Below are 25,449 nucleotides of genomic sequence, written 5' to 3'. Positions count from 1 at the left end.
GAGGCCTCATGGTCTTTCTCCGTCTTACCTGACAGGTGCTGGGTTCCAGTGAATGTGCATGTTAAAGGGTAACTGGGGAATAGTGCTGCCACCTTCAGGGACCTCACACTTGGTCATTCCTTTGCTCAAAACGAGGCATGGTCCTCCGTCTCAGAGAGGAAATCAATAGTTAACTTTGCCTGAAGATTTTTTATGACTTAGAAATCATAGAGGCTTTGCCTCTAGGTTCCCTCTGAGCTGCTGGAAAAGGAAAGGACTGCTCAGACCACAGCTGTCTGGCTGGGTCAGCACAGACTTCAGATGCCAGTGATGTGACTCCTGGTGGCTCCCGCAAACTCTCTTCTTCAGTTTTCCCATTTGTAAATCGGGGACAGTGGTGCTTACCTCCCAGAGCTGTAGTGAGGATGAAATTGTTTAAAACAACAGCTAACACATACTGAATGCTTAGTATGAGCTGGGAAGTATTACACGAATTCCCTCAATTTCTACTCACAATAACTTGATAAGGCAGATGCAATTATCATCCCCATTTTGCAGATGAAGAAACAGGTCAGAGAGTACAGGTAACTTGCCAAGCAATTTAACCCAGGCAACCTGGCTCTCAAGCCTCTGCTGGTAACCACCACACTGAGTGCGTAGCACACGCCTGGCACACAGCAGGTCCTTCTTCCTAAAGATGTGTTTGAGTCTGATCAAGATTGATTTTCCAATTCCCAGTGGGGTTCTGATTGAAACAGATACCTGATCTGATGGGCTGTCGAACCAGCCCATCGGGAAGTAAAGGCCCCAGCTGTCACCACTCCCGGCAGCATGGCCCCAACGTCAGAGAGGGGAAGGGCACAGCCGGCCCCTCGGGTGTGACAGCACCAGCGCGGCTGGACACATGTCCTGTCATGTCGCAGGAAGAAAAGGTGAGGGATCGCTCTTTTATGGGCCGCCCTGGGTGTAGTCCCAGTTGCTCTGAAGTTTAGTTAGCATTCAGTGGCATGCTGCCCATACATATGTAACTTGAGGCCCATAGGTATCAATTTAAGAGAAAGTCTTCATGACCAAAGGGAGAATGTCCCCTAGCCTTTGTTTGCAGGGTCTAGGCCCCTAAATAGAGGTTTCCAGCATAATATGATAATCTGCATTTGCTTTTAACTCCTTGTTTGGCCAGCTCTGTCCCATCATCACTGGTGAGGTGGAGGCCCTGAACAGCAACCTCAGCATGCTGGACGGTGAGTCCTTGCACTCTCTCCCGGACGGTTCTCTCCCCACTTCCCACTCGGGAGCCCTCCAGGTTTGCTTTTCCACCTGGTCTAGCTCCAGCTCCTCAGTCTGCTTTCCACTCTGCAAACGAGCGCCGCAGGAAGGCGTAGGGAGACACGGCCTGTGTGTGGGGCCTGCTCTTTGCTGCTGCCACCAGTGTCTCCACGGGTGAATTAAACTGTCACGAGCTGAGCTGTAACCCCAGCTCTGGCACCAAATACACCCTCTGAATGATTCAGAATGATTACTGCTAATCTGGGCCAGGATACCCCCTCCTTCTAGCCCCTTCCTTGGCTCCTCGCTGCCTTTAGGATCAAGTCCGAATGCTTTTCCGTGGACTCTGCCATGCTGTGGCTCCTTCTGACCTCTCTGCTTCACCGTGCACCTTCCCTGCTCCAGAATCAAATGCTTCTCCTGCCCTCACGTCCCTCGCCTTTGCTCACGTCCTCTCTGCCTAGAAGGGCCTTCTCTCCCTTTCTTCCATTTATCCATTTCATAGGTATTTACTGAGTGCCTCTTTCTTTGCCAACACTGTGCTAGGCCGTGAGGGGCACAGTCCCTTCCATCCCCTACCCCTCAGCCACCCCTTGTTTTTTGTTCACTCCTCTTTATCTTTTAAGGCTCAGCTCAGGCACAGTCTCTTCCAAGAAATCTTTCGGGATGCCCGCACCCCAAAGTTCCGCCTCCTCTATACTCACATGATACTTTGAAGGGATCTATCTATCTATCTATCTATCTCTATCTCTATCTCTATCTCTCTCCCTCCACTCCACCCATTCATTCACCAGTGGTGCTGCTCTTGGCGCTGGAATGCAGCGGGAAGCCCAGGAAACAGAAATCCCTGCCCTCCTTGGACTAGTGGGAGGAGATAGACAGCAAACAAGATTATAAGTAAAGTCTATGGCATCTTTGAGATAAGTGATCAAAAGAAATATAAAGCAGGAAAGGAGCTGGGGAGTGGTTTTTGGTTCAGATCATTTTCCATTTTCGATACTGAACAGGTACCATAGAGTACAAATCTGAATGAAGTAGGGAGTGAGCCACTCCTAGACCTGAGCCAAGGACATTCCAGGTAGATAAAACCGCAAGCTCCCAGGCCCTGAGGTGGGAACGTGCCAGGTGTGCTGGGGGAACTGCGAGGAGGCCATACTGGGAGCAGAGGAAGAGGGAGCGAGGTGGGGGTAGCGGGAGGTGAGATCGGGGAGGAGAAAGCAGATGGTTAGATGTCCAGGGCTCTGTAGGTCATTGGGAAGGCTGGCTCTTAGTCTCTCATAAGCCTTTGGAGAGCTCTGAGCAAGGCTTGCGCAATCTCACTAATATCTTAAGAATATCACTCTGACTTCTGTCTCTTAATAATAGACGGGGCTGGGGGTGGGGGTGGGGGATGGAAGCAGGGAGACCACTTAAGAGGCTACAGCTGGGACCCACACGAGCAAGGATGGCAGCTGGCCTGGGTGAAGACAGTGGGACATGTTCGGGTCCGGGATGTGCCTTTGCAGGCAGAGAAGGGGTGTTGCTGACACACTGAATGTGGGTCATGAAGCTAGTCAAGGATGGCCCTGGGTTTTTACCCTGAGCAACTAGAACATTGGAAGAATGGAATGACCATTTACTCAAATGGGGAAGACTGTAAGAATAGGTTTATAGTAGGAGCACCAAGAGCTCAGTTTCAGATCTGTTCTTATGACACTATATTCTTTTTATTATTGTTATTATTATTATTATTATTATTATTATTATTAAATTTGTTGCAGTGACACTGGTTAACAAAATTATACAGGTTTTCGGTGCCCAATTCTACAACACATCTCTGTACACCGTATTGTGTGTTCACCCGCCCCCCACCCCACTGTATTCTAATTTCCTGTCTATCTGTCTGTCTCCTTCAACAGACTTTAAGTTCCACGAGGGCAGGGACTTTGACTCAACTCTGTGTCCCCAGCACCAGGCACAGTGCCCAACCCACACTAAGATAATAGTAGTGGACGGTGAAGGGATGACAGGAGATGGGCTCCTGGACAAATGGATTGATGAGTGGATACAGTTGAATGAAAGAAAATTAATGGATTGGGGAGTTGGGGAAAGAGAAGGAAGATGGAGTGGAGAAAGACTTGGTCAAGGATCCTCCTGTCCTAGCTTGCCTTGGGCGAGTTCCTTTACCTCTGGGAGCCTCCCTCCCCTCACCTGTAAAAAGGTCACACTCCTGCTTCCCTCACAGTATGATGATGGATCCATTGAGACTATGAATTGGAAAGCAGTTTTTAAAACTTTGGTGGCGCCCTGGCCGGTTGGCTCAGCGGTAGAGCGTCGGCCTGGCGTGCGGGGGACCCGGGTTCGATTCCCGGCCAGGGCACATAGGAGAAGCACCCATCTGCTTCTCCACTCCCCTCCCCTCCTTCCTCTCTGCCTCTCTCTTCCCCTCCCACAGCCAAGGCTCCATTGGAGCAAAGATGGCCCGGGCGCTGGGGATGGCTCCTTGGCCTCTGCCCCAGGCACTAGAGTGGCTCTGGTCGCGGCAGAGCGACGCCCCGGAGGGGCAGAGCATCGCCCCTTGGTGGGCAGAGCGTCGCCCCCTGGTGGGCGTGCCAGGTGGATCCCGGTCAGGCGCATGCGGGAGTCTGTCTGACTGTCTCTCCCCGTTTCCAGCTTCAGAAAAATACAAAAAAAAAAAAAAAAAAAAAAAACTTTGGTGGCATAAGGTAGCCTTGTTCCCTCACGTTGGCAAATCGCTTGGTCTCTCCTTGTTTGTCACCTCCATCTATGAAATAAACCAGTCGCAACATGCAAGAAGGAAAGCTGTGGTGCCCACGTTCCTTCCTGCAGCGAGGGAGGAAGCCTTCCTATCAGAGCACAGGTGGTGATCTGGAGGGCGGCTCCCCAGGCCAGGTCGGGACCCCAACACTGCATAGGCTGTGTCAGGCGCTGAAATCCGTGCTTTCTGCAAACCACGCCCACTGCCCCTCGGCCCTCTGCCTGGCCCTCTGCTCCGCTCTGAAAATGATCTTAAGAAGCGAAGCGTGACAGTTACCAGTAGCACTGAGCGTGAGAATTTCCTCGGCCTCTCGAACTTAGTGAATTTTACTCCTATCTGTCTGGCTGGCTGTCTGTCTCTTGATATTTCTTTTTAAAAATTATTTCAAATTACAACAGTAATACATGTTCATTTGTAAACAAAACAAACAATTAAGTTCTAACTAAGGAGGCTTTGACGTAGAACTTGAAAGTCTTTCATTATACCAACCTAATATGTTTGGCTTAATATTGACACATGACTTTTGTTCGTCTAATTTCCTTTTTTGAAAAGAAGTATATATGCATTGTGTGTGCATGTGGGGGGGGGAGATTAAAAAGATATATAATAAAATTCTACTTAAGTTCCCCCTCTCAGGGTAATGTGACTTAAAAGGGTTTTTACTTTCTCCTTTTGACATATCTACTTTTCCTGGGTTTTAAAAAGTGAGCACATCCTGAAACTTGTATTATATTAAAAGTGAATATGGCCTGACCTGTGGTGGCGCAGTGGATAAAGCATCGACCTGGAAATGCTGAGGTCGCCGGTTCGAAACCCTGGGCTTGCCTGGTCAAGGCACATATGGGAGTTGATGCTTCCAGCTCCTCCCCCCAGTCTCTCTCTCTCCTCTCTCTCTTCTCTCTAAAAATGAATAAACTAAAAAAAAAAAAATTAAAAAAAAAAAAAGTGAATATGTATTACTTGAGAAATCAGGTAATTATTATGTTAAACAACAGAAAATTAAAAATTATTAAGTTAATTTTTAAAAAATGTGTTATGGGCCCTGGCTGGTTGGCTCAGTGGTAGAGCGTCGGCCTGGCGTGCAGGAGTCCCGGGTTCAGTTGCAGGCCAGGGCACACAGGAGAGGCGCCCATCTGCTTCTCCACCCCTCCCCCTCTCCTTCCTCTCTGTCTCTCTCTTCCCCTCCTGCAGCCAAGGTTCCATTGGAGCAAAGTTGGCCGGGGCACTGAGGATGGCTCCGTGGCCTCTGCCTCAGGTGTTAGAATGGCAACGCCCCAGATGGGCAGAGCATCGCCCCCTGGTGACATGCCCAGTGGATCCCGGTCAGGCGCATGCGGGAGTCTGTCTGACTGCCTCCCCGTTTCCAACTTCAGGAAAAAAAAAATGTGTTATGTGTATGCATTAATCATATGTGATGCTTTTAATGAGTGTAAATTTTCTTTTTGCTTTATTTGTTATTTAGTTTTAACCAAGATCAACAACTATACCCTTCTGGATTATTCCCTAACGAGTCCTCCAGAAATTACTGAGGACTACATTGACCTGAATTTGAAGGTAATGTTATCATCACCAGAGCCCTCATCCTGGCTATCAACAGCCAGTACATTCGTCCCTCGGTATCCTCCAGGGACTGATTACAGGGCTCCCCACATACCAAAATCTGTGATACTCGACTCCCTTATATAACATGGCATGGTGTTTACATTTAACCTATGCACATCTTCCTGTATACTTTACCTATAAACTTAATACAATATAAATGCTATGTAGATAGTTGTTTAAAATGCTCAGTACAGATATAACTACCAAAAGCCTAACTACATAGTACAGGTCAACAACTGTGTCATTTTTTTTTTCAAATATTTTTTATCTGTGATTGGTTGAAGCAGACCCCAATGGATACAGAGGGCCAACTGTATTCAGGGAACAAGCATTATGTGCAGAGGAAATATACCTACCTGCTGTTCAAATAATTTAATTTCCTTTCAAGCAGTTCCCTAATGTGTATGCTCTTTCAAAAGACCCTTGGACATTTTCTAGATTGGTACATGATTGTGTGGATTACGCAAGATATGACTGTCTTCTTCAAGAAAAGAAGCATGATGTCTTCACCTCTGTGAGTCAGTTTGAGGCTAGGAGGCAGCAAGTATTAGAACTTACCATCTCAAAGGGATTGGCCAAAATAAAAATAAAAAAGAATTTACTACCTCAGGAATTAGATATATCAGTACTTCTATTCCTATCTTATTACTCTATTTAACGGAGGGCTGCTGACCTCTGTTGGGGCTGTTAGCACATGAAAATGATGTTTGCTGCTTCTGGAAAAATGATTAACTGCCTTTATGTTTAATTTTACCCCAAAATTAATAATGTTTTTTAAAAATGTTTACTGGCTTATATTTCAATCACTCAGAGTCATTTAAATCAGTTAAATGTTACTCAAGACACATTTTGTAATAGTGACCAATAGCTAATGACAACAACATTAGAAATACCTGTACATCTGAAATCCACGATGCATTCATGAATAGATGATGCAGGTGCAGTTCAAGGTGCTGCGTTCAACTCAGTGCAACTCAATAAATATTTGTTAAATACTTGAAACAATGGTTTAAACCATTTAGAGTTCTGGGGCCTCCTGAGTCTTTCTGCGGCACACCAGATGTTCAGTAATCACAGATTTTAAAGGTGGAGGGGTTAACACCTTTACCTGGCACCTAAGGAACTTTTCAGAGCTGTCACCTTCAGCTCAATGCACCTGCCTTTCTTTCTTGGAGGAAAGGACTGCCAGGGAATTTCTCACTAGCTTACACCCCCGGGTGGACAGACACACCCAATATATGCTCAAGAAGTTATTAGAGCTTTGAAACATAGTCGCTAGTCAAAAAGTCAGAAGGCCTAATGTTGGTTTTCTTCCCTAATGAGTGCCAGCAATGTTCCTTATTCCGACCTGAGAGGGCCCCCTCCTTTATTTAGTTCTACACATTGGAGCCTTCACCTAACACCCTGGTCTCTCTCTCTCTCTCTCTCTCTTTCCTTACAGGGCGTATTCTACCCACTGGAAAACCTTGCCGACCCCCCCTTTTCCCCCTTCCCTTTTGTGCTCCCAGAAAGCAATGACTATATGCTCTACATTGGGATCTCCGAGTATTTCTTTAGATCTGCGTCCTATGCTCATTTTATATCTGGGGCTTTCAACATCACCCTCTCCACAAAAGAGGTGAGGCAAGTTCATGGATGATGATGGTGGGTACCAACATTTAATCTTATTAAGTGTCCCCTTAAGGGGTTATTTATATCATAATTTCTATTCCTTGGCTTTGTTAATGACCACTCTTATCAGGTCAATAAATGAATAAAGCTGTGGAATGAATGTTATGAGTTTGGGGGGGTTGTTGGGTTTCCAGTTCTTCTAATTTCACTGTTTTTATGATTCTGAGTCCCTGTTCTAGACTGCTATTTGATGATGACAGGACCTCCTCCATCACTTATTACCTGTGACCTTGGGCAATTTCAATCTATTTAACTTCTCTGTGCCAGAGATTCCTCATTTGGAAAATGGGAAGAATAATTATTCTGTGCCTATAGGGTTGATATTGACATTAAAGAAGTTTAAATATATGTAAAGCATTCAGATGAATGCCCAGGACACAGAGTAAGTGCTCTATAAATGTTGCTGATTATCATTATTATTATTCCTTTTTACACCAACATAAAGATTTTTTCTATTACTAATTGCAACTAATTTATCGACAGTGACCAGTACTAGTGCAAATACTCATTGATTCTCTTTGGCCTGGCCCTTCCCTTTCCATCTAATGAGAACAGTCTTTCCAGTCAATCAACCACCAACTTTTACTGAGCATCCCTATGAATCTTTCCATTCTGTAGGTCTTAATTATTCAAGTAGTTATAATCCTTATGTTCAAAATGCTAAGTTGGCAGCACCAGCTACCATACAGTGCTGATAATTAGACACTTCTAGCTTCAAGATTTGAAAACTACCCATCTGTGAAGAGAAATTATGTAAGCATTCTGTGTCTCAGTAATCTTGGAGAATGAGAAGCTCAGAGCATATTGTTCACCAACGTAGAATATTTAGACATGGATCACACATATATGATATTCACAGCGTTCCCAAGGTTAAAAGTCACTTGCTCAAAAGGAATGTAACTCCTGTGTGACTTCCCGTGGATAAGTCACTCTACTTCTCCCAGCCTTGGATTTGCCATGGTTGGTCTAGAAAATGATGATTCGCCTTCAGACACCTTTTTTGGTGCAACAGCTTCATAATTCCTAAAAATTATAAGGAATGCTACTTTTTCCATGAAAAGACAACCCAGGATTAAAACCTTACACTGACTTGATGCTCTTAATTTTTCAGATTACCAGCCATTTGGTTCGAAACTCTCAAGGTGTTGGCAACTTGCTCTCCCGGGTAAGTGGTCAGGATTTGACTCCCTGACAGTGTATTTGGTTTCACTGGAACTACTTCTGAAAGACTTATGGATTCTTTATATTCCTTTTTAGAGCAAGCCTGAGTCCATGTTTTCATTCTTAGGGAATTTTTTTTCTTTTAATCAAATATTCACAAATATTTACTAAACAAGTAATTATTATAAGCATTTTAAGTTCACAAAATAAATCATCTGTTCCATCCACAAGGTTCCACCACAGTTGAAATAATTACCCTAAATGGGAAATAAATGAATAGTGCCCACACTTGTGACTTCAGTGAAGCAACTATTAATGCCATGCCTTCCAGCCCCCGGGTGTGGACATAGTACACCGACTGAAAGGTTCAGCGTTGCCCTTGAGGACAAAGAAAGATGCTGTTTTGACAGCATCCTGGTTTTAGAGCAAGGATCTTGAATCACACAGACCTAACCTAGATTTAAATCCAAATTCTACAACTTACTCACCTGGAACTTGAGAAAATGACCTAAGCCCTCTAAGACTCAGTCTCTTCACTTGTGAAATGGGGGTGGGGACCTGCTTACAGGGATTTTGTGAAGGCTACATGAGAGGACACAGGTAGCCCTGACATGGTGCCGGGTACACAGCCTGTGTTCCATGAACCTCAGCTGTTATTACTTGATTTTTGTGTGTTACTGTTGTTATTATTAAGGAGCTTTTTATTATTCTTACTGCGTGATATAAGATTTAATACCAGAGGCCACCCCACGTTTGCGATTTTCCCTCATGAAGTCCATTTTTCCCCAAAACATGGGCAGATTGCAGAGATCTACATCTTGTCCCAGCCTTTAATGGTTCGAATCATGGCAACAGAGCCTCCTGTGATCAATTTACTACCGGGCAACTTCACCCTGGACATCCCTGCCTCCATCATGATACTCACCCAGTCTGAGAACTCAACCGTTGAAACCATCGTTTCCATGGACTTTGTGAGTCTGCGGGGACAGAAGGGCAGCGTATACCTACCAGTCATGTTCCTGTCGCAGGATGGACAGGAGGGGTGGGAAGTGATACATCAGTTAGGTGTGAGGACAGGGTTGAGACTGGTGTGGAGGGAGATAAGGAGAGGCTCTGCACCTCCTCTGCTCCCTATATCCCCTCCGTCTACTTCAGGTACAATGACAGCCAAGTTTCTTTTTCCTTGAAATGAGTTCATCAAGATGGAGTTCAAGTTTATTTGAGCAGATGAAGGCCAAATGCTATTCGATAAAAAGGGACTAATACAATGAACCTAAGCAAAATACTACACACACACACACAGAGTACATAGAGAAGAGGTTAGAAATATAGTTTAAAGGACATCCTCAAACAGAAAGCCTTTATAGTTATTTTTACCTGAATGATAGTATTTTTAGATTTCTTTCAAATATATCTCAAGTGAGAGAGAAAGTGGGGCTTATGATGTTTCTGCTATAGAGAATAATATCTATGACCAGTCTGTGGCCAGAGAGATCCACGGCTCTTAGCAATCAATGCTTTTGTTGTCGGCAGGTTGCTAGTACCAGTGTTGGCCTGGTTATTTTGGGACAAAGACTGATCTGCTCCTTGTCTCTGAACAGGTAAGATCAATTGACTTGACTGTTGGGAACCTGCATCATCAGGGAGTCAATAGACCATAGAGACAGCGTGAACACTAGCAGAACAAGTGAACTTACCATTGGGTAGAACATGAATCATTAAGAACTTTTGCCATAGTCCAGATAATTTCAAAATGGAGACTAAAAATATGTTGCAAAGTTGTTCTTTTTTTTCTTCTCATTAAATAATACTGAGCTAAAATGGGCAACAAAATAATTATAAATACAATTCCTTAATATAAATGCACATTATGATGGTACAGCAATATAAAACTAAAATTCCTCCTATGAATCAGACTACCTGGGGAAGGATATATAGAATGATCAGATGGCCCAGGTTAAATCTGTGAAAGGAAGAAACAGACAAAGAAGGCCCTAGCCAGGTAGCTCAATTGGTTATAAATAACATCATCCCAATACACCAAGGTTGTGGGTTCGATCCCCAGTCAGGGCATATATAAGAATCAACCAATGAGTGCAGAAATAAGTGGAACAACAAATCAATATTTCTTTATCTCTCTCTCTCTCTCTTCCTTTCTAAAATCAGTCAACAAATAAAAAATTTAAAAAATGACAGACAAAGAAGGCAGAGTCCAAAAAGAATAGAAAACCAACAGAGGGGAAAAGTAAATCAATCACCATCAGTCAATTTGATGCTTATCAGGACTATTGTAGAAACATGTTTTCAATAAAATAGTAATACAGTGGTACCTTGACATATGAATCTAATTCGTTCTGTAACCGAGCTCGTAAGTCAGTCAACTTGTATATCAAACTGCCGATACTGGACCTATGCACCAACGCGCCAACTAGCGGCAGCTTCTCGAATCACGACTCGTATCTCAGAATTTCGTTCGGATCTCAAACAAAAATACGGACCAAGTCGCAGTTCATATCTTAAAAAAAATTAAAATAAATTAAAAAAAATTGTATGTTGGTCTGTTAGTATCTCAAGATACCACTGTAATAATAATATTAAATGAAACAAGCAAAACTGCATAAACACATCTGTCAGCTCTATAAAATAGTTTTCTATCTGGACAAGGAAGTGAACAGCAAATAAAGAGCTGTGTTAAGATAGTCCATTATGAGAGTTGCACTTCTTAAAATTTTCTTTATAGCTGCTGTTGACCCTTGAGCAATGCAGAAGTTAGGGGCACTGAGACCCCTCTGTCCATGCAGTCAAACATTTGCTACAACTTTTAACTGCCCAAAAACTCAACTACAGTTGGTCCTGGGTATCTGAGGGAGATTGGTTCCAGGATGCCCCGTGGATATCAAACTCCAAGGATGCTCAAGTCCCTTATATGCAGTGATGTAGAATAATGCATACGGCCAGCCCCCTGCATCTGTGGATTCCCAAACCTGGGTCATAAATACTGTTTGAATACTGGTTGGTTGTATCCACAGATGTGAAATACCTATACAGATGTTACAAAGGACTGACAGTATCTTTGGGGGAAATCTGCATATAAATAGACCCACACCGTTCAAACCGGTTTTGTTCAAGAGTTAACTGTATATTGTTTTCCCAGTGAAAGGAACAACAACAAAAAAAGGTCGTGTTATTTGCCAGAGACAAAAAATTTCAAAAAGGTTTCACTCAACACTTCCCAGCCCTTCAAAACAGGTCTTCTTTCTCCACTGGGCTCAGTAGGCACAGTCCCTAGAGCCCACAATACTTTAGGGATCCATGAAAATGTTTTAGTATATTTTAAAATAAGATTAAAAAGTTAATACAATCTAGCATGGAGTATACTTATCTTTATACCAACACAGTCTTAAAATATAATTTATAACTTTTTTTATGGAAGAAAGGCTCCCAAAGCCAAAATGCCTCAGCCCCCTGAAGTCATAATGTGGCCCTATTTCCAGAAGATCAAGGCTCATGAAACTCTGAACCTTGATGTGTGAGCTTTGGGATGGCGGTTTTATTGGTTGAGACAGAGAGCAGAAGGTGAGCAGGGGAAGGATGGAAGGGGAGGAGTTGGCAGCAGCCGAGCTAGGCTTGCACAAGGGCGAGGAGAGAACGTGGAGTGTGGTCGGCCTGAGAGCAGGCCTGTGAGTACAGATGAGACCTCCATCTGTGTGAGGACCGAGGGGACAGGGCTGGTGGGGAGGCCGGAAACCTGGAACGATGGGGAGAACGAGGCCGGGCTGCTCTGAGGCAGCAAGCTCCTCAGCAGGTGGAAACAACATGTGCACTTGAGCAGTGGTCTGGTTTACTGTCAGGATCTGAAGGAAGGATTTAACATGGATGAGGCTGTAGGCTTACAGCTGGCGGGTAGGAAAGACCCTAAGGAGCAGAGAAGCCATGTTTGCTTCTCTGCTTAATTCAGGCTAACCCTAAGCTCCGACATTCCGGCTGGTGAGAGAGTGTGTGTTCAGTGGGCGCTTTGTTTATTTATGGGAGTAATTTGGAAAACTAGTTGTAACCTGCTAAATTCACATCATTGAGAGAAACGTGTGACTTCTCCGGCTTCCTAAGGTCCACAAGCTTGCTTTGACCTTGTGACCACACCCCTGCAGTTAGGACTTCTGCCCTCCAGGGGTCTTCTTTAGATTCTCCTGCCTGGGAAGCATCCTGCCATCTTAGTGGGGTCTGAGCAGGAACAGCTACATAATTTGCAAGACCCAGTGCAAAATAAAAATGCTGTCCCCTTGTTCAAAAATTATGTAGAATTTCAAGATGGAGACAGCAGGGCACTGAAGCAAGCAGAGGCCCTTCTGAGCAGAGGCCCTGTCCCAACTGCACAGGTTGCATGCATTGAGTCTGACAGTGGCTCCTGCAGGGGGTGCTATAGCCAACCTCAGGCAGTGAGTGGACTAAGGCCAAGGCAGGTGGGCCAGGCTTCACTGAGGCTTTGGGCCGCCAAAGTAAGAGGCAAAACTTTGCAAAGGAGCGGAGGTGGTTCTGAAAGGGCGGTCTTAGCCGTTGGCAGCTAGAGCGGTCGCCCCGCCGCCCATATAGGCCACCTCAGCCAGTGTCTCCACTCCTGGGCTCACAGGCAAGCGTGGCTTTTCAGGATGGGCTGGTTTCTTCTTTGGTGATGTCAGGGAGATACAGCAGGAAGAGGTGGAAAGTGGGTGGGGACTGGTGAAACATCCCTGGGAAGAGCCGGGGGACACAGGGACCCAGGACACAGCCCTCCAGAACCCCCAGCCTCTCTCACGCCCACCCCCAGGGGCCTCTTTCTGATGATGCTCAGGGTGGGCTGCATAGATGCGAGATGTGGAAATCAGAGTCACAGCCAGAGTGGTGAGTTTAGAGAGGCAGTGAGATTGCAGGCTTTGCAGTCGGACTGGCTGGTTCAGATCCCAGCCCAGATGCATTAGCTGGGAAGTCTCAGGAAAGTTTCTTAGCCTGTCTGACCCCTCCCCCCATTTCCTCCTCTATAAAATGAGAATGAAATAAAACCTACTTCAGGGCTTGTTGTGAGGAATACATGAGTTAATACATATAAAGTGCGTATTGTGTGTTTAAGAAATGTTGGCTGTGGATAGTATTTAAAATGTGGGGCTGACTTCTGCCAGGGGAAAGCAGTGCTCCAACATGCAAGGTCATTTCAAGAGTTCCCCTATTCAGACCACACTGCATTCCTGTCTCCCGCCCAGTGATGGCACTTAGAGAAATCGCCTTTTGTTCTACGGTGTATGACAACTCTTCATTATTGAGCCTTTACTGTCTACTGGTCCTGTGCTGAGCAGTGCTCATTTATTATTTCACTTCAGCCTCACAGCCCTGTATCTCCAGGACCTGGCACAGTGCTCACCAAATGTCTGTGGATTGAATGACTAGCCCTGGAATAAGTATTATTATCCCCATGGTTCAGTTTCTGGAGGTTATATAATAACTTACTAAAGGCACAGAGCTAATGAATAGCGGAACCAGAACCTGAACCTGGGAGAATCTGTTTTCCAAGCCTTGAGTGTTCACTTACTACTTTATAGTGCCTTTGGTGTAGTGAAGAGCTAAGATTTAAAAAATAAGACTTAGACCTAATACCTTGCCTAGAAGCAGAAACTGGTAAGCATGGAGTCACAGTGAATTGAAACAGGCAGCCTGTCCTTTCTCAATGATAAGTATTGATAGGGGAGAAGACACTGGCATTGGATATAGCCCTTTCCTTGTTGCATTAAGAACTTGAGTAGAGGAAGGATAAAGAATGCAAAAGCTGGGAGTATAAATAATAAACTTGGCCTCTTTGGGTATGTCTGGTTAAGAGTGCAGGCTCGCCTGACCAGGCGGTGGCGCAGTGGATAGAGCGTCAGACTGGGATGCGGAAGACCCAGGTTCGAGACTCCGAGGTTGCCGGAAAGAGCGCGGGCTCATCTGGTTTGAGCAAAAAGCTCACCAGCTTGATTGAGCCCAAGGTCGCTGGCTCGAGCAAGGGGTTACTCAGTCTGCTATAGCCCCACGGTCAAGGTACATATGAGAAAGCAATCAATGAACAACTAAGGTGTTGCAACGTGCAACGAAAAACTAATAATTGATGCTTCTCATCTCTCTCCGTTCCTGTCTGTCCCTGTCTATCCCTCCCTCTGACTCTCTCTCTGTCTCTGTAAAAAAAAAAAAAGAAAAAGAAAAAAAAAAGAGTGCAGGCTCTGGAGTCAGGCCTGTGTGAGTTTAAATTCTACCTCAGTTGTTTGGAACTGTGGGACCTTGAGCAAGTTAAATAACCTCTCTAAGTATCAGTTTCCTCATCAGCAAAGCAGAGCACCTCTCCACAGAGTTGTTGTATGGATAAATGAGATAATGTGTGAAAAATATAATCCCCAGCCATAATCAGTGCTCAGGAGAGATCTGTTACTACCAGACATTGTATTCCATTCTCTTTCCCCATTCTACGATCAAAGTTGGACAAGTGAGAGGGAGAAATTGGTCCCAAGAGATAGGACAAGCCAGGATGGTCTCAAAAGCTGTGGAGTTGGCATTCAGAGTCATAAACCAGATCCTTACCACTCTGTTTACAATAGAGAATTTTGTTCCAAACACAGTTCTTTTGGTGGGTAACCCCAAACGGGGCTGGCCCACCGTGTAGACATTTTGAGATTATTTCAGAGGCCAAATTAAATTATACCTTTACTTAGTTCTCATCCAGATGATGTAACTCTAACCCTCTTTTCTTTTTTTTTATTATTAATTTTAATGGAGTGACATAGATCAGTCAGGGTACATAGCTTCAGAGAAAACATCTCCAGGTTGTTTTCACATTTGATTATGTTACATACCCATCACCCAAAGTCAAATTGTCTTCCATCACCTTCTAACTGGTTTTCTTTGTGCCCCTCTCCCCCAACCCCCTCCCTCTCCTTCCTCCCCCACCCCGCAACCACCACACTCTTGTCCGTGTCCCTGAGTCTCATTTTTATGTCCCACCTATGTATGGAATCATATAGTTCTTAGTTTTTTTTTCTGATTTACTTATTTCACTCCATATAATGCTATCAAGGTCCATCCATGTTGTTGTAAATGATCCGATGTCATCCTTTCTTTTCTTTTTTTTTTTTTAACAGGGACAGCAAGAGAGTCAGAGGGATGGATAGGGACAGACAGACAGGAACGGAGAGATGAGAAGCATCAATCATTAGTTTTTCATTGTGCATTGTGACACCTTAGTTGTTCATTGATTGCTTTCTCATATGTGCCTTGACCATGGGCCTTCAGCAGACCGAGTAACCCCTTGCTCGAGCCAGTGACCTTGAGTCCAAGCTGGTGAATTTTTGCTCAAACCAGATGAACCCACGCTCAAGCTGGCGACCTCGGGGTCTCGAACCTGGGTCTTCTGCATCCCAGTCTGATGCTCTATCCACTGCGCCACTGCCTGGTCAGGCAAATGTCATCATTTCTTATGGCTGAGTAGTATTACATAGTATATATGTACCACATCTTCTTTATCCAGTCATCTATTGAAGGGCTTTTTGGTTGTTTCCATGTCTTGACCACTGTGAACAATGCTGCAATGAACATGGGGCTGAATGTGTCTTTACATACCAGTGATTTTGAGTCTTGAAGGTATATACCCAATAGAGGGATTGCTGGATCACATGGTAGTTCTATTCTTAATTTTTTTTTTTTTTTGTATTTTTCTTAAGTTAGAAATGGGGAGGCAGTCAGACAGACTCCCACATGTGCCTAACCAGGATCCACCCAGCATGCCCACCAGGGGGCGATGCTCTGCCCATCTGGGGTGTTGCTCTGCCACAATCAGAGCCATTCTAGCGCCTGAGGCAGAGGCCACAGAGCCATCCTCAGTGCCCAGGCAAACTTTGCTCCAATGGAGCCTCGGCTGCGGGAGGGGAAGAGAGAGACAGAGAGGAAGGTGAGGGGGAGGAGTGGAGAAGCAGATGGGTGCTTCTCCTGTGTTGTGTGCCCTGGCTGGGAATCGAACCCGGGACTCCCACACGCCAGGCCAACACTCTACCACTGAGCCAACTGGCCAGGGCTCTATTCTTAATTTTTTGATTAACCACCATACTTTCTTCCATAGTGGTTGTACTACTTTACATTCCCACCAACAGTGGATGAGACCCTCTTTTCTTAATCACAAGCAAAGCTTGAAGCAATCAAATGTACATTATTGTTGATCCATTTAGAACTTTAGATTATTTTTTGATATTGCCATGATTGAGGCTTTGGTTGCTCCCAAAGTGCACCCCACCCCACTACTATCAACATGTACATACATGCCTTACAACCCTTCCCATGCAACACCGTCAGAAAATGCAAATGTAGCTGACTACAAGCAGATAGAGTCACCACCTAACTCCACTCCTCACCGCCTGGGTGGTGAACCACCTGGAGAGAAACCCAGAAAGGAAAACAGGTCTGGGAAGAATGGGTTCAGTTTCTGTTGGAAAGGAGCTTTGGACAAGGCAGCAGGGCTCAGACTTGGCACCTGGGTTGACCTCCATCTCTGCCTTCCTCTGCGCTACTGTTGAAGCCAGGACAGAGGAATGTCACCATGAGGGAGCCCATGAGAGGAGGAAACCCCAAATGACTCCTCCCCTTCTCCCTGACTCTTTGGGGAAATCTCCAGGCTACAGAAGACAATGAAGTTAAAACACGGGGGGAACTCTTTCTCATTGAGAGGATCCCTTAATACCAGAATGGGCTCAACCCATTCCTCCCTCAAAGCCTTTCATAGATGGGTTAAGTCCACAGCCTGGGGTTTCACCCTCTTCAGTTACTGAGTCTATCTTTCAAGCCAGCCAGTCTTACTTCCCAGGGCTCCCTGATATGGAGTGTGCTGGTGGAATGAGACCCACAGTGGCTCCCCCTCTAAACAAACTCAGTTCCAATGAACACTCTCCCACCCATCTCCTTTAACCTCTCATTTATCCATGTATCCACTCAAGGAGAACTTATCAGGCACCTATGTTGTGCTTTGCACTGTTCTTGATCCAGACAGTAGAGAGGACAGTGGTTTCTCCCTTCCCCGTCCACAGCCTGGTGAGAGAAACACGCAGATGAACAGACAATTACAATACTGGTTGCCAAGGGACATGGTAGTGATGGTAGTCACACACACACACACACACACACACACACACACACAGTGCTTCTCTCAAAGGCAGTTTATTTTCCTCCATTTCTCTCTCCCTCTCTCTCCCTCTCACACGCGCCACTGACCTTTTTTAAACCTTGTCACACCTCAGAATTCCTGCAGCAAGTCAGTATGGTGTATAAACTCACAAAAGAGCACCTGAATACACACTGCTTTGCATTGTTCTCTAATTGCTTCTTGCACACACCGCTTCTCTCCATCCCTCATATAAATAGCATTCTGCACATTGCACACATAGCACATCACTGAGCCTGGAATGGGCACCTGGGAAACCTCGGGCCTGCCAGTCCTTCCTCCGTGCTGCAGCCAGAGCGATCTTTACAAAACCCAGACATCATCTCCCTTCTTTAAACCTTCTGTAGATTCCTTGTTCTTAGGATAAATATCAAAATTCTAACACAGCCCGAGAAACCCAGCCTGGTCAACCTGTCTGCCTCTCTAGCACCATCTTTCTACCCTCTCTCCCAAGCTCTCTGTTCCCCACCTGGGGCCTTTGCAGCCTCTTCCCAGACCTCTTCTCTCTTCCTTCCCCATTTTGCCTTTTCAGTCCTGCTCATCCTTCACATGTTAGCTCAGAGACATATCTCCCTTTTTGGGGAAACTTCCTGTGCTCACCACATAAGATCAGGTTCCTTTCTCATTGGCCTCCATGAATGGATTCCTTTCCACCAGAGCATTGATCTTAGTGTGCAGCTAACCCTTCATCACTGGGATTGACTAATGCCCGCCTCCTACTGGGCTGTAAGCTACAGGAGAGTGGTGCCCATGTCTGGCTTTGCTCGCAATCATATCTGCAGCATCTGTCCCAGGGCTGACTTATATTAGGCATTCCATAAATATTTGCTGGGTGAGTCAATGAATAAACGAATGAACACTAGGTGCCGTGCTCTGCACTCAGTCTGGGAATGCAAGGTGAGACTGAATATCGACAAGGAGTTCACAGTCAGAGGGCAAAGAGATAAACAATTATTATAGGGCATTGAGTGTGGGATTGATTTTCAATGTCTGCTATGGCCACGGGATTGGAGGAACAGCTTTGTAAGTGCCTGCACTTTGATCCACTTGACCTTCATTATGTCCTATTGGCTATATTGACCCAGATCATAAAGGGCCTTTGCCATGCTTAAGAGTTTGCATTTTAGCTCTGGTTTTCAATCAGGACAATAAACCACCTCTAAAACTTTTTAAATAGGCTATATTCTTATATGTCTGCAAGGTAGGGCTATTTGAGCTACATCTCTCCCCAAGGACTCTGTGGTTCTGTCGTAAAAATTAGTAGCCGGTTAGAGGCCTGACAGAGAATGAAAGGTCAAAGGACTGAACTCAGTCGCCACCTAGTGGCCTAAGCTGCACTTGCATGTGTTTTGGAACCAGAGGAGGGAGAGTTTGCTCTCTCTGCTCCACCCGTTTCTCTGCAGTTAGTGAGATGTGTCCATTAATAAGCTAACATAATGAGTGTATCTAGAGAACAACAAGAGAGATGGCAGTAAGATGGCTTTGGGAGAAAGGATAGTCAGTTCATGGGAAACCCCAGACAAGCTCACTCATAGCAGGTGGTCCTGAAGTAGCCAATCACGGCTCAGGGTTGTGATGGAAGAAAAGTAAAGAAATCTCACAAGCGTGTTTCACCTTTATGTCGGCCAACTTTCCAGCCTGGTGTGCCTTCTTCTTGGTAAGAGATGGTGTGACCAGGGGGAGGCATCCTCACATTTCCCCAGCAGTGCCTTTAACAGTTACACCGTGTTGCCTTTAATAGCAAACAGCTATCATAGCTAAGGGTTCCCCAGAGTGTTATGATTGAGCAGATAGATACAAAAATGATACAGGGGATACAGCCTTCTGTGAGCAGTGGCCTTGACGGAATATGGAGTCAAGAGTCAGGTAGAGTGAGATTTGTCATCCAAATCCACCAGTTGCTAGCTCCGTGACTCGGGTAATTTAATCCTCCTCTCTGATCTTCAGTTCCCTTGTCTCCAAAAGGGGCGATGATAATTGCGTCTATCTGAGGGTTATTGTGAAGATTAATTTTTTTTTTTTTTTTTTTTTTTTTTTTGCATTTTTCTGAAGCTGGAAACAGGGAGAGACAGTCAGACAGACTCCCGCATGCGCCCGACCGGGATCCACCCGGCACGCCCACCAGGGGCAACGCTCTGCCCACCATGGGGCGACGCTCTGCCCACCAGGGGGCGATGCTCTGCCCATCCTGGGCGTCGCCATGTTGCGACCAGAGCCACTCTAGCGCCTGAGGCAGAGGCAACAGAGCCATCCCCAGCGCCCGGGCCATCTTTGCTCCAACGGAGCCTTGGCTGCGGGAGGGGAAGAGAGAGACAGAGAGGAAGGCGCGGCGGAGGGGTGGAGAAGCAAATGGGTGCTTCTCCTGTGTGCCCTGGCCGGGAATCGAATCCGGGTCCTCCGCACGCTAGGCCGACGCTCTACCACTGAGCCAACCGGCCAGGGCGTGAAGATTAAATTTTAAAGTGTTTATAAATCTCCTAAACCAGGACAGGTCATAGGAGTGTCATTGCTATAGCCATGATCGCTGTCATGTTTATTAATAAGGAAGCAACCTGGATCAGAGAAGTGATGAGGCTGAGTTCAGAGCAAAAATACCTGAAACTGTCCTCCCCACCAAGTACTACCCAGGCCTAATCCTGCTTAGCTTCTGAGATCAGTTGGGATGGGGCACCTCGGGGGGCGGGGGAGAGGGGGGCTGTAGACTGAAAACTATTTCTTTTTTTTAAGATTTTATTTATTGATTTTAGAGAGAGAAGAAAAAGAGAAAGGGAGGAGGGAGGAAGGGGAAGCATCAACTGGTAGTAAAAACTATTTCTTAAGATTGTTCTTGCCTGACCTGTGGTGGCGCAGTGGATCAAGCGTCGACCTGGAATGCTAAGGTCGCCGGTTTGAAACCCTGGGCTTGCCTGGTCAAGGCACATATGGGAGTTGATGCTTTCTGCTCCTCCCCCCTATTCTCTCTCTCTCTCTCTCTCTCTCTCTGTTTCTCTGTTTCTCTTCTCTAAAAAATGAATAAATAAAAATAAAGACTTTAAAAAAAATAAAAGATTATTCTGCATTCCAAGTTGTCAGCCGTAAGCCCCACAGAGTAAGAGCACTTGGGGAACTGATGCCTGTGCTATTCCTCCTGCTCTGCTTCTTAAGCAGCAATTATAGGGGTGAAGATATAATGGAACATTATGTCCTTACAAGACTGGGTGGGGTGTTTTTTTTAGTAGTGAGCTGTGAACAAAATCCCCTATCCTTTTATTTCCTTTCTGTTGAAATGATTAATTTAAAATAGTCCTCCTTTAATCTTTTGCTGTTGGTTTCCTTGTTTTGTTTTTAGGTTCCGCCTCTCTTTGCCAGAGTCCAATCGCGGCAACATTGAGGTAGGAATTGAGCTCTTGGAGTTCCCTGTCCAGGAAGAATGAGAGTTCTCTACATTAGCTGGATGATGGTTTCTCTACTGCTGAGTAGTACTTGTCTTTCCCAGGAGTGTAGATTTTACCTTTAAAATTCTTTATGTAGCTATTTGTCTGCCAAGCCCATAACTCTTCAACAAGAGAGGAACTCTCCAATTCACTCTTATCTGTTCAGAAAGACTTTAAGAAGTACCAAAATACTGTTAAGACATTGTGTAATGTTGGGGGGAAAGGCATTTTCAGGGAGATTTTACTCTGGATAAAATAACCCTTTACAGTTAAATTTAAGATCCAGACTCCTGAAGGGCGAGGCTCTATGTCACATATTAGGCCATGATCAAGTTTGTTCTTTGAAGACTTTCTATCTGTCTCTTAAAATTAGGTCAAGGCTGGTTGTGTAAATATTTTCTCAGGGGGCCCAGCCTAGTGACCTCCTAATTGAAAGAGTATAACTCAATATACAACTTAGGAACCACCCCCAAGCTTCAGGAAGATCAGCCAAATCTCTAATTGGCATCCAACCCTCATGGTGCTTATAATCTAGAGCAGTGGTTCTCAGGTAGGGTCACTGTGGATTAGCACCTCTGTGGCATAGCCATTTGGTAGGTGACAGACTATAGTCAATGAGAATTCATAGCGGACTATCTACTTGGTAGAGAGAACAGTTTCCTGAGCCCAGAAGAGTCCAAATGAGTCCAAGCCTTTCAGGAAGACCCAGAAAACTTGCTTAGTATCAACAACAGAGTGTACTAACCATGACATTTCTAAAAAAAAAAAAAACAAAACACCCAAAAACCAAAAAAAAAAAAAAAACCAATGGTACGTACCGGGCATAATATTAATTTGTGTAATCCTGGCAACACCCTATAGTACTGTTATCTTTGCCTTTGGTTGAGGAGTTTGAGGCACAAAGAAGTTAAGGAACTTTCCCAATATCACTCAGTAACGTAGTAAAACCAAAAGAGGTAAACCTAGAAAGTCTGCTTCAGAGCCACCCTTGCTAAGCTGCAAAGAGGTCCTTATTATTGTTAAGCCTACAGAATGCTTGAAAGATAGTCATTGAATGAATTCATGTTCTTCGTAGTCCATTTATTTTTAATACCTGGAATTCCCAGGAACCAACACTTTGCTAAGATTGTACAGCTTCCATAGGTTATTAAAGATAAAGTGGGCAGTCCAAGGTGCCATTGACTGTGGAGCATAACCCAAGGCAAGGGCACCGCTGTGGCTGGGCTTCCAGAAAACTCAGGAAAGACTGCTAGTGGGGATATGTATTAGTTGTTCTAGGTTGTCTTACTTGGTGGTACCTAAGCTGCCATGTTTGCTGCCACCATGTGGTCCCTCTGCATTTGTTGTCACTAATATCCAGGGTAGACAGGAGCAGAAATGTCTATCCTCAAGGAGGGAAAAAGATTGGGAAATCTCTATCATATGCTTTCCCACAAAGTAGCTTTCACTGTCTGGAAGCTTGAATACGTGTCTCTGTGGGGAGATTCTAATTATAGCTCTCTCTGCCCCAATAAGGTCTGGGAAAGTGCAGGTCCCAAGCAGGCACGGTACTTTCAGAATGCCTTGACTTGGCAACTGATTTAGTTTCCTTTTTCATTTTAGGTCTTAAGGTTTGAAAATATTCTGTCCTCCATTCTCCACTTTGGCGTCCTCCCCCTGGCCAACGGTAAGAGGTTCTTGAGAAACAGTGTGACGCTGACATTGGCTAAATGGAGGGGATTGTTTGGGACTTTCCACCTGAAGCTTTTACTTCATGAGTGTTATTATAAATCTTGGCCAGTGCCAGATTTTGCAGAGTTTGTACCATTAATGATACAGTTGCAAGATTCTAAGCCATTAGCTACTATACTTGAAAACTCAGCCAGAAAGGCTATCTCTGGGCCGTGGCTGGGTGTCTCGGTGGATAGAATGTCAGCCCAGCCTGCCAAGGTCACAGATTCAATCCCTAGTCAGGGCATATAGGAGAAGCAATCAATGAGGGAACAATGAAGTGGAATGATGAGTTGATGCTTCCTTCCCTTGCTTCTCTCTCTCTCCCTCACTCTCTCTCTTTCTCTCTCTCAAATCAATGGAAAAACCATTCTCCTTACACAGTGAAGAGTCTCCAGCCAGAAATGACATTATTATCCCTAGTAGTTGGTATTTCTCTGGTTCTCTGTGGCTCTCACAAAGACCATCATCTGGATAGACATTGTTTTAATGAATGGCAGTTGTTCACACACAGCAGCATCTTGAGAACAAAATATATTTTGTTCTCAGGACCCAGTAAGTAAGGTATTTTCAAACTACAAATCGGACAGGATGCCAGCATTTTCCTGTCATCCAAATGCACAAAGCTGCAGATGCATTTTTATACAGTGCGGATTAATTAACCATTCTTCTGGGGAAATGCTGGGGACATAGCAGGAAAAATAAAAGCACAAGACCAGTGAGGATGAAAAGATAAATTATTAAAAAGCTGCTTGTTAGCCTCTTACTAAAGAGCTTGCCAAGACTTCTGTTCCTGTGCCCAATTATTTTACCTCTTGTTTTATATTTCAGCAAAATTGCAGCAAGGATTTCCTCTGCCCAGCTCACACAACATCTCATTAGTCAATTCAGACATTGAAGTTCTTGAGGTAAGAATGTGAATGGTCTCCTAGCTGCCACATTTCTTTTCATAGTGGAATAAGCCTCTTTCTATTTGTGAACTTTGTTTTATTTTGTTCTGCTTTGTTTTTTTCACCAAGCCCAGGGAATTTTATAAACAGAATGTTTAGCTCTTAAAGCTTTTAATTCATAATGAAAAGCTTGTACACTTGAGTTTTAAAATCAGACCTGGTCCAATTTTTCTTTGCAGCCAAATTCATTCCCACCACAGAACAAGAGGCACTGTGGAATGCTTTATTGTCTTAACTGCACAAGACAGCCTGAAAGCTGGGATTATTGGTCCCATTTTATGGATGAGGAAAGTAAGGTTCAGAGAGGTGATGAGGCTTATGTAGCTGGCAAAAGGCACGGCTGGGGCCTGGGGGAGGAGAGGATGTGACACAGTAGAACCTGGTAAAGAAGCCATCTCTCACCTGACCAGGTGGTGGTACAGTGGCTAGAGCACCGGACTGGGATGCTGAGGACCCAGGTTCGAGACCCCGAGGTTGCCAGCTTGAGCGCAGGCTCATCTGGTTTGAGCAAAAGCTCACCAGCTTGGACCCAAGGTCGCTGGCTCCAGCAAGGGGTTACTCAGTCTGCTGAAGGCCCACGGTCAAGGCACATATGAGAAAGCAATCAATGAACAACTAAGGTGTCGCAACGAAAAACTAATGATTGATGCTTCTCATCTCTCTCTGTTCCTGTCTGTCTGTCCCTATCTATCCCTCTCTCTGACTCTCTCTCTGTCTTTGTTTAAAAAAAAAAAAAGAAGAATAAGAAGCCATTTCTTCCTTGCCCCTCAGGTAAACCCAGATATCCTACGGCTGCAGGTGCCCAAAGTTTAACTTTCTCTTCACTGTTGCATCTTTTTCAGCATTTCCTTCTGATTTCCACTGACCTGAAGTATGAAAAGCCCATAAAACAGCAACCAAGTTTCAGTGGCTGGGAAGGTCTGAACCTGATAAGCGGACAGTGGAGGGGGAAATCAGTCCCCTGATTGCCTGCTTGGAATCCACTCTGGGAAGTAAATGGCTCTTATTCCCACCTACTCTAAACCCAGAAGGAGAAGAAGGTGCAGACTGCAGACTGGAGTTTTAAAGTGCTTGTGAAGTGCTTAGGCCAAAAGTTTTCTTTCTCGAGCCCTCAGGGACAGAGGGAGGCAAACTGGGTTAAAGAGTTAAATCAGGGTGTGTGTGTTTGTCTGTGTGTGTGGAGAGATGGACATTTGAATGTGTGTTCATATTTCGAGACATGTTGTGTGTTTCTATGTTTGTAAGATTCTGTGGCCAAGAGCTAGGCATGTACTTCTGACAAGGTACATGAGAAACTCTTAACAGATTTGAATCGGTGTTATTGGTGGAGATCTCTGCGGCCCTTTCAGCTTTCTAAGGATCTCCCCCACACCCACCCCTGCATATCAGATTTTGTGTTTTATATTCACAGCTCCTGTCCCCTGTATTTAATTAAAATTATTTTCTATTAATGTCAACCTTGTCTTTTTATTTGCAAATTTTTCTGTCCCACAACAATTCCAGTGCCATGCGGACTTTTCCTGGATGTGGACTTTTCCTGGACTCCTGCTCCTGTGACAGCTCCTAACAGACTGAACTGGGGTTGGGTTGCATTTTTCAGGGATTTGGCATGGTGTTGGGGCCAACTTGGACTTGGTGAACATGTTAAGGACACTACTCTTTTATGGATTCTTGCTGTATTGGCCAAGAGTTTGCTTAAAGGCTTTAATCACTGTAAAAAAAAAAAAAAAAAAAAAA

General features: G+C 44.9%; 1 protein-coding gene across 1 annotated transcript in view; it reads left to right on the top strand.

Moving 5' to 3' along the window:
• BPIFC (BPI fold containing family C) overlaps positions 1-25,087 on the top strand; it is a 40,649-nt gene extending 15,562 nt beyond the window's left edge. Inside the window, exons 7-16 of the mRNA XM_066361246.1 lie at positions 1,160-1,220; positions 5,466-5,557; positions 7,047-7,223; positions 8,388-8,441; positions 9,238-9,408; positions 9,971-10,038; positions 20,968-21,010; positions 22,655-22,718; positions 23,594-23,670; positions 24,555-25,087. Coding sequence (XP_066217343.1) covers positions 1,160-1,220; positions 5,466-5,557; positions 7,047-7,223; positions 8,388-8,441; positions 9,238-9,408; positions 9,971-10,038; positions 20,968-21,010; positions 22,655-22,718; positions 23,594-23,670; positions 24,555-24,677 — 930 coding nt within the window. The 3' untranslated portion in view covers positions 24,678-25,087. The remainder of the gene's footprint in view (positions 1-1,159; positions 1,221-5,465; positions 5,558-7,046; positions 7,224-8,387; positions 8,442-9,237; positions 9,409-9,970; positions 10,039-20,967; positions 21,011-22,654; positions 22,719-23,593; positions 23,671-24,554) is intronic.
• The last annotated feature ends 362 nt before the right edge of the window (positions 25,088-25,449 follow it).

Source organism: Saccopteryx leptura, chromosome 1 (genome assembly GCF_036850995.1).
Source record: "Saccopteryx leptura isolate mSacLep1 chromosome 1, mSacLep1_pri_phased_curated, whole genome shotgun sequence".
Taxonomy (NCBI): domain Eukaryota; kingdom Metazoa; phylum Chordata; class Mammalia; order Chiroptera; family Emballonuridae; genus Saccopteryx; species Saccopteryx leptura.
This window is presented reverse-complemented; position numbering and strand designations above follow the sequence as displayed.